The sequence below is a fragment of the Crocodylus siamensis genome, chromosome 4, assembly GCF_052110815.1.
Source record: "Crocodylus siamensis isolate JL-2025a chromosome 4, ASM5211081v1, whole genome shotgun sequence".
NCBI classification, from domain to species: Eukaryota; Metazoa; Chordata; order Crocodylia; family Crocodylidae; genus Crocodylus; species Crocodylus siamensis.
Window position 1 is genome coordinate 126289590 of NC_143398.1, and position 16490 is coordinate 126306079.

At 44.9% G+C, this 16490-nt stretch overlaps 1 protein-coding gene across 1 annotated transcript in view; it reads right to left on the reverse strand.

Moving 5' to 3' along the window:
* The window catches only part of CYB5R3 (cytochrome b5 reductase 3), a 28704-nt gene extending 14764 nt beyond the window's left edge, over positions 1–13940 (reverse strand). Inside the window, exons 1-2 of the mRNA XM_090043717.1 lie at positions 13782–13940; positions 9152–9283 (exon numbers count right to left, since the gene is read on the reverse strand). Coding sequence (XP_089899843.1) covers positions 9152–9283; positions 13782–13802 — 153 coding nt within the window. The 5' untranslated portion in view covers positions 13803–13940. The remainder of the gene's footprint in view (positions 1–9151; positions 9284–13781) is intronic.
* Positions 13941–16490: the final 2550 nt, after the last annotated feature.

The following is a 16490-nucleotide window of genomic DNA, read 5'->3' on the forward strand; positions in this document are numbered from 1 at the left end:
GCACATGCCCCCCATGTCTCCCCCAGAGGTGCATGCAGTGGCAGGTAGTCGCCCACCTCTCCACCCCCTCCCCACACCCCTGGGACAAGCTGCCTGTGGCTCTGTCCTGCTCCCAGCCCTGGGATCCTATTAACCACCATGGCTGGGCAGCCCCTACCCCTCTTCCTCTCTCACTGTGGGGGCCTCAACCTTCACCCCCCACTCCCACTTCCTCCACAGACTTGCCAGCAGGATGCTGCTCTTCAAGCTGCCAGGCTGCATTCTTGGCCACGTGCATGCAGCATTTATTGGTGACATTATCAGCCAAAAAAAGGTGACTGCTGATAATGTTAATTTTCCTATTATCAGTGCCCCATTCAATATGTGACTAATATATTGGTGCACCTCTAGAACTGCTTTAGCCAGTACTAAATGCACTAAATGCAGTACCCACTGGTACTATGTAGTAGGCCTGTGCGAGTAGGCAGGTATTCGATCCGGCCGCTTCAGATGTCAGCAATCCAATCTGGAGCTCCAGATTGGTTTGCCGCTTCGATCCAGCTGAAGCTGCCCTAAAGTTTCGGCACTGCCTCAGAGATCTGGCCATAGGCTATAATGGGGGATCAATTAAATATCTGTAACTTTGTTTTGTCTCTGATTTGGTTGAAACTTACAGGGATAGTAGCTCCTGGTGAGGCCATGAAGCATGCCAAGTTTCAAGGTGCAGGGGTTTGGGGGGAACTGCACCTCAAGCTGCTGACAGGCAAAACTCGTGACACAGATGACCCTGTGCATGTTAAGGTGCAGTGGGCTGAAAACTGCAGGGGTGGTGGCCCCTGCTCAGGCCACAAAACATGCCAAGTTTCAAGAAGACTGATGCAGGGTTCCAGGTTTGGGGGGAACTGTACCTCAAGCTGCTGCCAGGCAAAACTCGTGATGTAGGTGGGTGCTTGGACGACTGCGTCTTTGTCTTGGGGCACACAGGGAGGCCCCATAGGCCCAGCTCTGAAAAGTGGTTTGTACATTCAAACAAGCACCTAACCTCATCACCAGAACTGAAGCCAACTTCCTACAGCTCAAAACACAAAACCTGCCAGCTATCTCCAGTACTCCACAAACTGCACACCAGAATCTATCAAAGACAACAAAACCTAACTACCTGTGGAGGCGCATTCCTCACTAAAAAAACACTCTGCCTCTAGTCTCTCAGGCCTGTTCCTGAGAGGGAACAAATTACAATGCAAACCACTTTTCAGAGCTGGGCCTATGAACTGCACTTCATCAGCCTCCTAGGTAGTAGGTACAGAAAAACCCATGGACTCAATACACACAGCGGAGTTCTGGCACACTGCACCCTGCCGGACATCTGACACCACAGGCACCTCTGCACTTTTACCTGCACTACATCCCCTTTTCCCCTCCCACCCCAGCCTGTCCCTTGATGCCTCCCCCATTTCCATTTTGTACTCTGTATTCCAGTACTCTGATTCCCCCTCAGTTCCCAGAACTGCTTGAGCCAGTGTGCTCAGCATCCCTGGTTCCAGGTCCAGGTCCAGGTCCTCCTCTGGCAGCGGAAGGCTCATGCTGATAGATGAAATTGGGGTGGAGGAGACAGCGATTCCACTGCTGGTGCCTATTTCCGGACTGAGCATAGGTGGTGCTGGTGCAGGGGTGTCAGGTGCAGACACTGCTCCCCCTGGCAGCATTGATGTCATGGCTGCTTGGGAAGAGAGAGGATGGGGGTAGGGAGGGGCTTGCAGCTCTAACTTCCCCCCCACCCCCTCTCCCTCCCCTGCCCAAAGACCTGGTACCTGCCTTTCCAGCACGTTTCATATTGATCTTTCCTGTGCTGGAAAAGGTCTGTGTGTGCGCGTCAATCCTTTTGTATTGTGTGTTTTATTCCCTCTGTTGCATGTGTGCACTGGCCTCTTCTTTGATTGTTTGCTTCAGTGTTAAGAGTTAGGTAAAAATTGTGTGCTGTCTACCTGTCTTCTCCTATGAATATCTGATTTCCCTTTATTGTGTGTGCACGTGTGTGTGTGTGTGCAATCTGTGTACCTCCCTGCACAGTGATGGATCACACTGGCAGGGAAAATACAGCTTTCTTTTTTCAGTTTCCAAAAAGAAAAAAAAGAGCAAATATAAATTCAAAGAAATGAACTGAATAGTAATAGTATAAGTAATTGAACAGAATAGCTAAGCTAAGATAAGCTAAGTCCTACCCAATCCTTTCTAACAAGAAAAAGGAGGCAGACAAGTTCAACTACTGAGTATAGCAAACAAGCTGAAGCTGGGAAAAGGCACAGCATACCTCCAAAGAGGCTTTTATGCTGTTTCTAGTCCCTCCCCACAGACACTGTCATTGAAAAGGCAGCCAGAGAGAAATCCTTCTCATTGGCCACCTACACATCAGTCTTCCCCACTGCTCCCCCTCCCGCCCTCCCACTCTCCCTCCCTCTTCTAACTTTCACTTTCAGCATCCGAAGCATTTTCAAAGCTCCGAACTGCTTCGGACAGCTTAACTGAGCCCGGGCTTGGATCCAGGCATGCTGCTTCGGACGCCAAAGCATCCGAAGCGCAATCCGAAGCCTCGCGCAACCCTACTATGCAGTCCCAGTGCCGTATGGTTATTTTTAGATGCTGCATTATGTTACAGTTTGTGCCCGCTGATGCTATGTCAGGAAGGCAATGAGCTATATTGTAGCTCACTGCTGTGGCAACATAGCATGTTGTGTAGACTCACCCACAGAGAAGCTATTTAAGACCTCTGAGATTTAAGTTTAAACCATTAACAGCAAAGCTCAATGAAGAATTATTTGCAAGTTAGACTGCGCAGTAACTTCGTAATATTCTACCTTTTGGAATGTTTGGTATAAGGGCAATCTAAATAGTTCATTTGTACTTTTAAAGTTAGATAAAAGGGAAAACAGGATGCCAGAAGTCTCAGAAATAATCACAATCAGTAGATTAATTAGTTAATTCTAATTCAGAAGATGCCTGATGGGGATACCAGTAGACATATGAAAAAGGATTAGGGAGTATCAAATTGGTCTCCTTTGTCAGCCCAGTGGTTTTAAAGATAATGTAGGTAGAAGTTCCCTTAATTGCAATACGAAAGAGCCATAAGGAAAAAAACCCCAAAACAACAGATTAAAACTGTTGCTAGCTTCAGATCTTTGCAGTGACTTCAGAGTAACTTTTCAAGGGAATGGTGTACTTTTAAGCACTTTTTTCTATTCAAGCTGGCATCTTAACATTAAGTATTCTTTGCAGAAAGAAAGTAAGAGTAATTTCTTGTACTGCTTAAAGTTACAGTCATAAATTGGATCAAGTCAGTAATCTGGAAAAGATGTAAAATAGGAAAAAACAGTAGTACTAAAGAGACACTGAACTCTGAGGCTATCAATTACTTTGTAGCCCTTACACAAACAATCCATATCTAGTACTTATAATTTCCATATATAGTTCTTCATGCCATTTAAGATACTGTGTGCAGTTCTGGTCTCCAATGTTAAAAAAACCCTTAAACTGAAACAAATTCAAAGAAAATGTCTCTAAAATGGGATCAATGAATGGAGGCCTTTTCTTAAAGAAGCTTGACATATTTAATTTAGCAAAATGGGGACTGGGAGGGGATACCATCACCCCTTATAGGTACATTCATGGGGTGAATGTCAAAAAAAAGAGGGCACTGTTTTAGGCTCAAAAACAAATACTGGCTTGTTGATAACTTGAAGATATCAAACTATCAGAGAAGAACGGTTTTGGAATGATCTTCAGAGCCAAGTAGTGGGAGCAAAGAATCCAAATTGCCTCTAGACTGAACTGGGTAAATCTATGGAAGTGACTGGTATGATGAGATGGTGTTTTGGCTCAACAACTTGTAGGTGAAATATGTGAAGTCACGTATATGCAGTTCTTATGCTGGGCTACAGAAGCAACTCTTTTGTTAAGTGGTAGGTGTCTAGTAATCCCATGATTCAGGGCTTTTGCTTGGTTGTCAGTAAGGACCAGGAAGGAATCTTTCTCCCCCATTTAAAAGTGCTACTGGCTGCTTATGAGCAGGGGAGGGAAAATATTAATTTTCCTCTGAAGGACTGGGACACTGGGTACAGCAAGAGCTGGTGGGGGTGGGGAAAGAAAGTGGATTCAGACTGGGGTGTGATCATGCTCCTGGAGGTACTTAGAAAACTCCATAGTTCCTGGTTATAGTGTTTTGCTCTTCCATTAAGTGTCATACTAGTTGACGAATCTAGGCTCTAGGGCCATGTCCAGATGAGCACAGCTGTGCAGTATGTGGTCTGCAGTGCCACACAACACACATTCAGGTGTTCTCCATGCTGCTACCTTGTAGCACAGAGGTCTTTTTTGAGCCTGGGAGATCCTGGGGTCAAAAAAACCAGCATGGGAAAAAAGGTGAGGCAGCACATGTGGCAGCAGCATGTGCCACCCAAAACCAGAGCCTGGCTGGTTGGAGCTGCACTCCAGCTGCCGGCAGACTCCCAGCTGCAGCTTCCTTGGCCCCCAGGACCCTGGGTAAGGTTGTAGGGGCCAGAAAAGGTGCTGACTCCAGCCTCCCCTCCCCCATCCCGGGTAACCTGCTGCGTGCCAGAGCGCATGCGACACAGGCGTTCCCAGGGGAACAAGTAGCAGCAGCACAACTTCCCTATTGCTTCACTGGCAGGGCACTGGTAGTTCCCTCATCTCCCCTGCCTTGAACTGTGAAGCAAACTTGGGGTGTTCTGGGTATTTAGTGCTTTGTGTAAGGGATTGAAGTGGCAATTTGGGCATTCAATAGGTAAATGATGACTTGCAAGGAAGGGGAATTGGACTTGATAGTCCAGGAGGCCCCTTGCAATGTTCCTATGACTAACTTGAGGATCCATTTGAGGAAACTGGATAATTGCAGAGTAAGAAACTGATTCCTACAAGAGATGAGTCCCAGGAAGCGATCTAGCCAAAAACAGGGCTTATCTACACATGCTTAGGAATACTTGCAGTACATGACTTAATACTAATCAAGAAGTGTAGCCAAATTACTCACTGTTGATTTAGTAGGAAAGTTCTAGCAACAGAATATCAGGGGTGTAGTTCATAAGGGCTAAGGATTTACAAACTGCTTAGCCAGATTTTAAATGGTGTGAAAATTTAAGATCAGTTTTTCAGGGCTTCCAGAAAGAATGAAACAGTCAACGTAACATGTTACTTAAGTTGCCTTTTCTCCACACACTTACCTCCAGGGCTGTCCCCGGGGGGGGGCGGGGTGTGAATTGGGGTGACTGCCCCAGGCCCCATGCTTTGGGGGACCCCATGAAGCCAGGCCAGCTGTGTGCCTGGCTGCTTGCCACCCCTCCCCTGTGCACGCCGCCGCCACCCCCCCCCCCGCCTCCAGGCCCTACACAAGCCGATTTGCCTCGGGCCCCACACTCTGCTATGGTCATCTCTGCCTAACTCCACTGGAAGAAAGGTCAAAGGATGTCCAAATAAGAGAATTTTAATGCATCTTAAGAGGTTGCTTCCAAAGACACTAAAAGTTTCCAAGAATTCTAAATGCATAATACTATGCCTGGGCCTGGCTCTACAAATTTAGTGATTGAGCCTGGGTGTTGCCAAGTTGTTAAGACCCGGCTATAGCATAGTTTGTTTCAGCTATCCATTTGGTCTGTTTACACTAAGAGCTCCCTCTTCTGCATCTTTTGTAGTGCTGACAAGGCCTGGGTTTTTCACTCTTCCACCATCACAGAGTTCTACTTTAAGTTGTAGGTAATAAGGTATATAACAAAAGCATGTGCACAACTTCCTCCTGAAAGCAATTCACCTACAAAACTGGAGCCCCACCCCCCTTTTATTTTGCCTGAAGCCCTGCATGCAACAACTTCATTTGTTGGTGCCATTGCAATGCACCATTTTATCTACCCATGTCATCCAAAAACATTATATGTATTCTCAGCCCCAGGGTTATTTATTTTTAAATAATGCACAAGATGATTATAGTTAGTTGCCTAGCTTGCTTACTGGAATATTGGCAGCTTCTTTTAGACATTGGAAAGCAAATTTGGGGCTTTTACATTCCCTGCACAATAATGTTAAAGCACATCACATGAGATCTGGGAACTAGTGCTTGCTAATTCACCTGACAACACAATCAGGTAGCATTACTAGCTTTTACTTCAGCCAGAAAATACCCCTCATTGTGACAGTAACCATGGTAGCAGGGGCTGAGATGCAGGACAGAGGGCAGGGCAAAAAGATGCATCATCTTGCATGAGCTGGTATTTCTCCAGTAGGGCTGACTCGCACACAAACTCGCATTAAAAAAAAACAATACCCATACTGTGTCTCTAGGCTGTGTGTTTACAAAGAACAACTTTCTAAATATGAATGGAATGTACACAAATGCAGTGGTGTCCGTGGGCAGCCTAAAACCTTAGCTCTAGGGCACTGGTATTTACTGCCATTTTTTGCTTCAAGGGAGTGGAAACAGTGAAGCCAATTATGACAATAATAGCAATTTCATTAACAAATCTTAGAAAGCTAAAAAGAAGAGAGATTCTCAAGTTGTGAACATCTGCATCTAATATGACTAGCCACTTATTTAGGCCAGGCTATGTTGTGGGTGGAGTTGGGAGTTTGATCTCTGAGAGGACAGTAGTGATGATGAATGTGCATGGAGAAATCTTTCTAGCCAGTTTTTCTCCCACTAGGATATAAGCTTTAGGAAGCAACATTTCTAACAGAATGAGCCGCATCTCCTAACTAACAAAAGGCCAACTGTAATCCAGGTGACTGAAATGTTTACAGATGGTGATGGACATTTTTAGTCTAAAACCTTACGTTCACAGATGTTAGGGTTGGAAGGGACCTCAATAGATCGTTGAGTCCGACTGCCTGCATAGGCAGGAAAGAGTGCTGGGTTCAGGTGACCCCAGCCAGATGCCCATCTAACCTCCTCTTGAAGACACCCAATGTAGGGGAGAGCACCACCTCCCTTGGGAGCCCATTCCAGATTTTGGCCACTCTAACTGTGAAGTTCTTCCTAATGTCCAGTCTAAATCTGCTCTCTGCTAGCTTATGGCCATTATTTCTTGTGAGCCCCAGGGGTGCCTTGGTGAGCAGAGCCCCACCAATTCCCTTCTGTGCCCCCATGATGAATTTATACGCAGCCACAAGGTCGCCTCTCAACCTTCTCTTGAGGAAGCTGAAGAGGTCCAGGTGCCTTAGTCTCTCCTCGTAGGGCTTGGCCTGCAAGCCCTTAACCATACGAGCGGCCCTTCTCCGGACCCTCTCCAGGCTATCCACATCCCTCTTGAAGTGTGGCACCCAAAACTGCATGCAGCATTCCAGCTGCGGTCTGACCAGTGCCCGACAGAGGGGAAGTATCACCTCCTTGGTTCTGTTTGTCATGCATCTGCTGATGCATGATAAAGTGCAGTTAGCTTTGCTGATGATTTCATCATACTGACGACACATGTTCAACTTGGAGTCCGCTAGGACTTTGAGATCCCCTTCCGCTTCCATGCTACCAAGCAGGTCATTTCCTAGGCAGTAGGTGCGCTGGACATGTTTCCTCCCTAGGTACAGCACTTTGCATTTCTCCTTGTTAAACTGCATTCTATTGTTTTCAGCCCATTTGTCCAACCTGTCCAGGTCTGCCTGTAGTTGTTCCCTGCCCTCCGGTGTGTCAACTTCTCCTCACAGTTCTGTATCATCCGCAGACTTAGACAGAGTATACTTCACTCCCTTGTCCAAGTCACTGATGAAGACATTGAAGAGTATCAGTCCAAGGACCGAGCCCTGTGGGACCCCACCGCCCACGTTGTTCCAGGTCGATACCGACCCATCCACCACCACTCTCTGGGTATGACACTCTAGCTAATTTGCCACCCACCGGGCTGTGTAATCATCCAAGTCACAGCCTCTTAATTTGTTCACCAGTATGGGGTGAGATACTGTATCGAAGGGCTTCCTGAAGTTTAAGTAAACGATATCTACCCCTACTCCTGCATCCAGGTGTTTTGTAACCCGGTCATAAAAAGAGACTAGATTAGTCAGGCATGATATACCTGCTTTGAACCCAAGCTGGTTTCCCCTCCAGTTTTCACTCACTGTAACTTTTTAATGCATTTTAAAATAAGTGTTTGGCAACACTGGAGAGTAAATACGAATATTACTCTTTAGTAAACTGATTCTTGCTAAAATGAGTTTAAAGCCAGTGTGTTTTCCAAAGTATCTTTTGCTTCCAAACATGTTTCTTGAGAAATATTTGACACTCCCAGCTTCAAAAATAGGATCTGCACTGTGACTAAAGAGCTGCTCATAAGGCATCCCTCCATGGAAAGTTTAGCTCCTCACCAAAACTGTGGTGTGAGGCAATGCATCACAACAGCTGCATGATTCCAGTGTCATGGGACATAAATCCTGCTGTAGGCCTGTAATGACAATACCCATGAGGCATTTTGAAACCAACACGTCCAGGTTTTCAAACGTTCAGTTCCCAAAGAAGTAATGTGTTTTCCTTTTAAGGTTTGATCCTGTGAAAGCCTGGGATAAGCTACTCCCAAGAGGTGCTGAGCATCATCCATGTTTACCAAGATGAATGGAAAAGACTTCAGCACCATGTGGGATCACAACACTTAACACCTCTCCATAATGCATTCAAGCATGGATATCCAACAGCAGTGATGGCCAGCAACAACCCTTTCTGCAGCTCCTACATAGCAGGTTATGCATAAGCAGCTACACTATTATTCTTTATTTTGTACGTTTTCTAACCATTTCTAATCCTGCGAATTTTAGGAATTCAGGGACATGCTTCACAGTATGGCCCACCAGTGACAAATGACTACTGTAAATTATTCATATCTAAACAAGTGTTTCCCACTGTAACACACCATAGGTGAAAATAAAGCAGTAAAGAATAGAATTTAGAAAAGTTAGGTGGCATCACGTTTATAAGAATGTGCATCATAACCCTCAGCTAACCTACCTAAAGAGTATTTACAAGCTTTGCTTAATTTAAGTATCAGCATTCACAGCTTTCTGAGAGAACTTAACTTCTACAATTTCCCAATAGGACATGATATTCTTATGACATTATGCAAGTTTTAGAATGATATGACTATTAGATGCTATATGGAACACTGTCAAGGTCCTCAGTGTTGCATTTACTTACCTCCTTGTCAATCAGTCTTAATGCATATTTCACTTCAGGGTCTTGCAAGGTAATTGCTGGATGGGGTTTCCTGAAGAGCCGCATGATGAAGGTATAAACTAGCCATACTGGATAAATCACAATACCTCCCAGCTGCAATAACACAGGAAGATGGTCAACACTACTGTTTGGTTAAAAGTGAAGTAATGCTATGGTAAGGGCCATATCAAATAATCCATGGAAAAAAAATTTTTTTTGCATACTTACAGCATCGGCATACAGAAAATGTGCATATTTTGCAGTTGTTGTAAATGCCCAGATGGTAGACTCAGCACACAAATAACCTGGCATTCATTGTTTGGACATACAATACCGTAAAACCTCATCATAACAGAGCCCTGCAAGACTGTGGGAATAATTTTGTTAGGAGGGGGCATTTGTTTTAATAGGGTTAGTCAAGTGTGCTGCATCATAATAATGAAAAAAACTGGTTTCTGCCGATGGGGTTACAAATGGGGTTTATTATAATGAGGTTGTACTATATTTTGCTTTCTTCATACTTGCGTGCTAGTGATTATCCAAATCTAGACACCTGGGTAGATGAAAATATTCTGCCTCTTATTTTCAATGCTATCATTTAGTCATGTCAGGGGTGGCATACACCTCTGCAGAGTACTTTTGCAGGTCCACACAAGTATGACATATGACTCTTAAACCTTTTATAAGCTTTCTGGGCAGCAGTAAGTTCCACGTATAGAAGTGAATTATATCCTCTGTAAGGTCTTTGAGGGACAGAAAGAACATGGAGATCTCCTTGTGAATTTCCTAGACTTCCTTCCCCTGGGGAAGAAAGCAGAAACAAGAACTCCAAAAGTAAGACTTTTTCTTTAGTTTTACATGTTGCATTTTCACATTGCTACTCACGGAGAGCATTCAAGACATGACTGGTCATTTCCCATTTTCACTTCATTAAAGAATAATGTGATCAGCTCTTTAAGAACCATACTCCTTTAAACATGATACAGCTAGTGGATAGCAGAGCAACCTGTCAGAAGGTAACTGGACCTGCCACCATACTACTATTGATATTAGATCATTTCAAGTATGCTGTCATATCTGTTAACAAAATGGGGGGTGAGGAGGAAGCAGCTTTATCCTTTTCTTTCTAAATTTTTCTCTGCAGAATTAAAATACATTAACATCTTTATCTGAAAGTCCCACACATATCTGTTTCCGGTAGAACTGAAGATAAGACTTAATTGTTGCTACAAGACAGTTAGAATACAGCAGCTCCACGAAGAACACTGAATAACTGCAAATGTGATAAAAGATAGGGGTTTGCTGGGGGAGGGGGAGGGAGAGGGGGAATAAAGCAAGCCAAAGAGAAATGGGTCAAGTTTATTTTTTTCTTTTAATTTCTGGTGACAAGATTACTACTGAATGTGATAAAATAATTTTAAGATAGATGACATTTTAGGCTTGAAATAAAAGAGTGACCTTAAAGATGTAGTTGTCTTAAATCTGCAAAGCAGATCTGGGCTTTATTCCCAACTGTTCAAGCAGGGTGAAAGGAAAATCTTTATTTAGATATGTTCCAATTAGGCAGCTGGACTCAGCAGAGGTACTCTCCCTCCCCAAAGTAATCTATCCTCCTTACTGAGACAAGATTATAAACATACTAGCAGGACAAACAATGTTATTCTGTGTGCTCTTTTCATAGGGCATTAAGATAGCTTCACTGAAGTCATGGAGACTATATCAGTGTATAGCAGTTAAGCGTTCAAGAGAAGGCAAAACTCTCTCTCTCTCTAGCTTTAGTGAGTCATAGTCTCCAATCATGCACAGCCCTGAAAAAGGATAAAGTCACAACAAAATAAGGGCTTTTATTAGCAAAGTCAGACGCCATTTTGGAAAAAATAAGAGAACATTAACGAAAGCTCTAGTTTATTATGGCACCTGGATTCTCAGCTATTGCACGAGGGGGTGGTCATAGGCAGGCAATGAAAATGTTCAGATTTACAACCTTTGCAAAGCACAAGTTTAGCCAGCAGCTACTGCGGCCCTAGGGTTACCTGAGGAGGCAATAATTGAAGGGAGTGCATCTACCAGCCAAATTCTGAAATTTGTTATAATATTCTATTGTGGCAAAATACTCTGTCATGGAGTTGTAGCATAATATACACAAGGAACAAGCTTTTTAGTACAATATCCCCAGGGTGATCAGCTGCTACTTCATCCCCATGCCCCAGAAAATACCCCATTCATGTTACCAGGAGAGGCTCTTTTCATTAGTTTTTGGGAGGAAAGGAGGACAGGGGAAGGTACATCTGTCACTATGCCTTTATCTTTCATGCATCTGTGCCCTCCCCTTTACTAGCAGCAGCAGCTGAAGTTACATACAGGCATACCTTGGAGATATTGCAGGTTCGGTTCCAGACCACCGCAATAAAGCGAATATTGCAATAAAGCGAGTCACACGAATTTTTTGGTTTCCCAGTGCATATAAAAGTTATGTTTACACTATACTGTAGTCTATTAAGTATGCAATAGCATTATGTCTAAAAAAACAATGTATATACCTTAATTAAAAAATACTTTATTGCTAAAAAATGCGAAGTGAGCAAATGCTGTTGGAAAAATGGCACCGATAGACTTGCTCGACACAGGGTTGCCACAAACCTTCAATTTGTAAAAAACGCAATTATCTGTGAAGCGCAATAAAGCGAAGTGCAATAAAACGAGGTATGCCTGTACTTCACAGCTGCCCCCAGCCAGTTCCTTCAGGTCCTCCTCAAACACCCACAGAGTTTGAAATAGTTAAACAGGTGCACTGGAGGATGGGAAAGGGATACAATAAACCAGGCAGCTGTTGGAAGATGGCACTGCTGCATGCCAATGACTGCTAGCATTCTCCAACACAAGCCTATCTCTCAGCAAGCCACATGACTCTGCAAAAAATCTCTGCCATGAGTCACAACTGCAAGGCGACTGTTTTGAAAACCTTAGGGCAAATAAATAAATCAGAGATAAATTACAAGAATCAAGAACTCTATTATTCCTCATCCATTCAGAGTTCATATTAGCATTTCCGCATGTATCGTGCACATGCATATCTAGAATGTCACAGAATAATCTTTTTATGAGTGCTTAATGACTAGTCAGATAACTTAATATTTTCTTCCTTTCTAGATCATTAAAGGATTTATTATCTCTGGAATATATCTGCATTACTTTATTTATAAAGGCATGAATGGTGACCTTAAAAATTCAAAGTAAGGCAGAGAAGCCCATCAGAAAAAGTTGCACAGACCAAAATAAATATTCTGAACATACATGGAACACAACCAGTCTCTAGATGCATTTACTTTTAAGAACCATAAAGCAGCCAGATACAGCTAAAATGCCATCCTGTTGCTTTCCTACATGTTAAAGCTTTAGTACACAAGCACATTGGTACTTCAGTTTTGCACAAGATAGACAAGAGTTAATTTTCAACTACAAAAAAAAAAAAAAAAAAATCAGCTCCCTGGACTCTTCACTTGGTAGCTTTATTGCTTCTATACATCAAACCTGCAAAAAGAAAATTACTTTTATAAAATAGGCTACTTTTCCATCAGATAGCTGATACTCCACTTCAAAAGTTAAGCTGAAAGCATATTCCTGGATTTAAGGGCAGTTCAATTACTCCTAAGGGAGCCCAAAATAGTCCTTGTCTCCACCTCTAAAGGGGCCTTTGCTTACCTTTCTGAATTACACTTAAATTCGAGATACGATTCCTTGACCACATGTAGAGTATTTGCTGTATCTGTGTATTTTTAACAACACTGTCCAACTGCTTTCCCACCATAAGAGCATTAAGCAAGATTTGTCCTGATGCCTGCTGCTGCATTATGGCTTTTCTTAAACCTGATTTTCAAGCAGGGCAGAGCCGCAGCATCTCTCTTGAAGATATTAAAAAACCGAAGGCGCAGAGCTTCCCCAGGACCTTTCCTACAACGTTACCAGGCCCCCACTTCTCTCCTGGGTGCAACCTGACTCTGCTCCGATGCCACAGGTGACTGATTTTGCAACTTTTGCACCTGGGCCAGGAAAGCATGGCTTGAGCCTTACAAAGTGGGCATGACATGGAGGACAACCAGGGGAGGTTCAAAGGAAGCAGTCTCCTAAAGGCAGGATTCATTTCCTCTGGTGGCTTCGCTGTGTAGAGAGGTGCTTCTTAACCGGTCAGATGGCAGGATCTTGCCTACACGAGCCATGGAGTGTCTCTGAGCGCCCCCTCCCCAGCTAGATACAGCCCCCTGCAGTTGTGGCGCTGCCATTTGCTGGCCAGGCCGGGGCGGAAAGGCAAGAAAAGGCGACTCAGAGCCGATCCCAAGCACCGTGAGTAAGCCGCTCCCCAGCCCGAACCAGCGCTCTGTGGCGCCCGCGGGCGGGGAGGGACCCGACACGCCACCCCCAGAGCCAGGCAGCCGCCCGCGCCGCTGCCAATGCCGAGCGGTGTGATGCAAATGCGGTGCCACACTAATGCAATGTCAGACGCGCTGCTCTGCACCGGCCATTGCAAGGCAGGGCCCCGCGCTGCAAGACCCACTGGAAGAGGAAGGAACCCCGCGCCCGCGCTAGGGACTCCCAGGACCCCCGAGCTGCTTACCGTACTAAGCTGCGCCCCCATAGCTGCCCCCGCCCAGTTCCGGCGAGCAGCGGACAGAAGCGGCGCTGCCTGACGTCACTACACAGGAACTTGCCCAGCCGCGCCAGGTCTCCAATAAGCAGGTCCGCCTACTGCGCTCCCTTTGGCAAAGGCGGTTCGTGGGGCATGGTCTAGCCTTAAGCTCCTTGAAACTGCGGCGGCGCATGCTGAGGAGCGCGAGAGTTGGTTGTAGAACGCTCTGGAAGGTTGGAGCCGGCTGCAGAACGCTTCGGAAGCGCTCTGAGGGGATTCTGAGGCGCGGCAGCGGCCTGCGTGGCCAGGAGAGCCTTAGTAGGGTGTAGCGGAAGCTCCATTCTCCAACACCGAGAGGCCTGAGATAGGGCCCAGATGGGACGCGGAAGGTGTCAGTGGGAGGCGTTGCGTCGCGGCTGAGCTGAGCAAGCGGATAGTTAAAGAGTTTTGTAAAAGCTGCAGTTTTGCTAGTGGGATTTGGGGGAAGAGTGGATAGAGAGGGAGGGTGGGTGATAAAGGTTGGTATGTGGGGAAGGGTGGATGTGGGGTGTGTGCACTTGCCCCCATCTCCCCCCCCCCTTTGATTCCTGTTCCACCCAATGTTTTAAACTAATGCCCTGGCAGCAGCAGCAGCATTTCTGTTCAGGCAGTGCTGAGGGAGTCTGATTTCATGATCTACTATAATCTCTCTCTAAACTGTTAATTTCACAGGTGTTAATGACTTCCTCTTATTTTCAATGGATTGGATGTTCTTGTATAGATGACTGCACTGTCTACACCCCCCCTCAAAATTCTAGATCTCTCTGTTGCAGAAATCTGCTATGGTTCGTTTCTCGGGAGGCGAAAAAAAACTCTCAGTCACAGACACACTCCATTAGCAATACAAAAAGTATATATTTGCAAATGGGATCAGAGAGAGAGAGACAAAAGATCAAACACTCTGCCCGTGGGGAACACTTCTCAGCAGGCTTTTATCCCCTCTCTCCTGAGCACATGTACAGAAGCAGGAACTCTTACAACTCATTTCCGGTTCATACAAACATGTATGTGAATACGTCACATCATACATCGCATGTGTATTATAATTAACTACTTAAGTATGCGGGGCGGATAGGCTTATATGCATTAGCTTATTACGCGTGCTTAGAAAGAACTCAAGGTTATACAAGGTTCAAGCTCAAGGCTAAGATGGCAATTATTTTTATCTAGCCTAAGAAATGTGGGAGCCATGAAAGAAAGTGTGATTTAGTGTAACAAAGAGATAGTAAATTTGCAGAACAAAGAGAGAGTGATACCTTAGTACAAAGAGCCCTTAGTGTCCTCCCCTCCAACCCCCTCCTCCTTACACCGGGGAGACAGGGAGCTGTGTTTTTCTAACAGCACTATCGATAATGCATTTTTAATAATATTTCTAACAATATCCCCCCTCAAGATGCTTTCTGATCTTTACCTCATTTGGGCATATCAAGATAATTACGAGGAATTTTTCTGAGGACCATGACTTTTGCTACAGTCTGTGCTTTTAGAGGGACTGCTGCGACCTGCATTCCTTCTACTGTGGTGGTTATCAATCTAGTAAGACAAGGAATGAGACAAGGGATAAAAATCAAACCAGTCAGAGCACACAAAAGCACAAATCCTACTTTTTTCCACCAGGGTCCTCCAAATAATTGAAACCACCAGTCCTTATTCCATGTGGTTTCCCACGTTTGTATTGGTACATGGGCTATTTTCCTAATCTCTTTGGCAATCTCTAAGACCGCTTTTCCGTTGTCATCTATTTGGAGGCAACAATTAGAAAGGTTGAGCTTTCCGCAGACTCCGCCATCCTCTGCAAGTAAATAGTCTAAGGCCATCTGATTTTGGTATATGGCTGCTCTCATCTGAGAACTCTGTCGGGCCAATAACTCGAGAGCAGTGGCAGTCTGGTTAGTAATTATTTCCAAGACTGCCTGCAACCTGATGATTCTATTTAGCATATATATCGGTGTCCGGTACCCCCAACTCCCATCATTAGCCCATGTAGCCGGTCCATAATACTCAATAATCCTCTGAGGAGGCCACTCATCCTCCTTCCACTTTTGGGAGCCAGCCTGTGTCAAACTTACATCAATACTTCTCTTGGCCCTTTTCCAATCATCATACAAAGAGACTCCCAGCTTATTTCCAACCTCAGACGGTAACAAAAAGAAAGCTGGTACAATTACTCCCATATAGCAAGTTCCTGTCCACCCTTGTGGTAGTATTGTATAGGCCCGTCGTCCACAAATCCAATAGTATCCTCTTAAGGCCCTATTTTCTCTATTGGTGGCATTTGGAGGGGCCCAACCATAGGGCATCTCGGGAAACCCCAAGCCTCCTTCTGGACCCAAAGGACCAGCAACTGCGTGGCCTCCTTTCATGGAACATTCCCATAGCCCATCCTGGTTCTTGTCTGTACAATCTGTCCGATCATCACTTCGATTTGTGGCACTCCAATACTTATTAAACCACACAATTGTTCCATTAGGATGCTGCCACACTAGCCGATTATACCCTGGGCTATTAGGATAATAAAGCCGTTCTAATTTTGTAAGGTTCATCCACCTTACTTGTAAAGTCCATATGCAACGGCTGTGTCCCAACCTTTTTCCTGTACCATTATTACTGGTGCAATACTCTCCCAATGCCACTTGGGAAAGTTCCCAACTGTGGTTC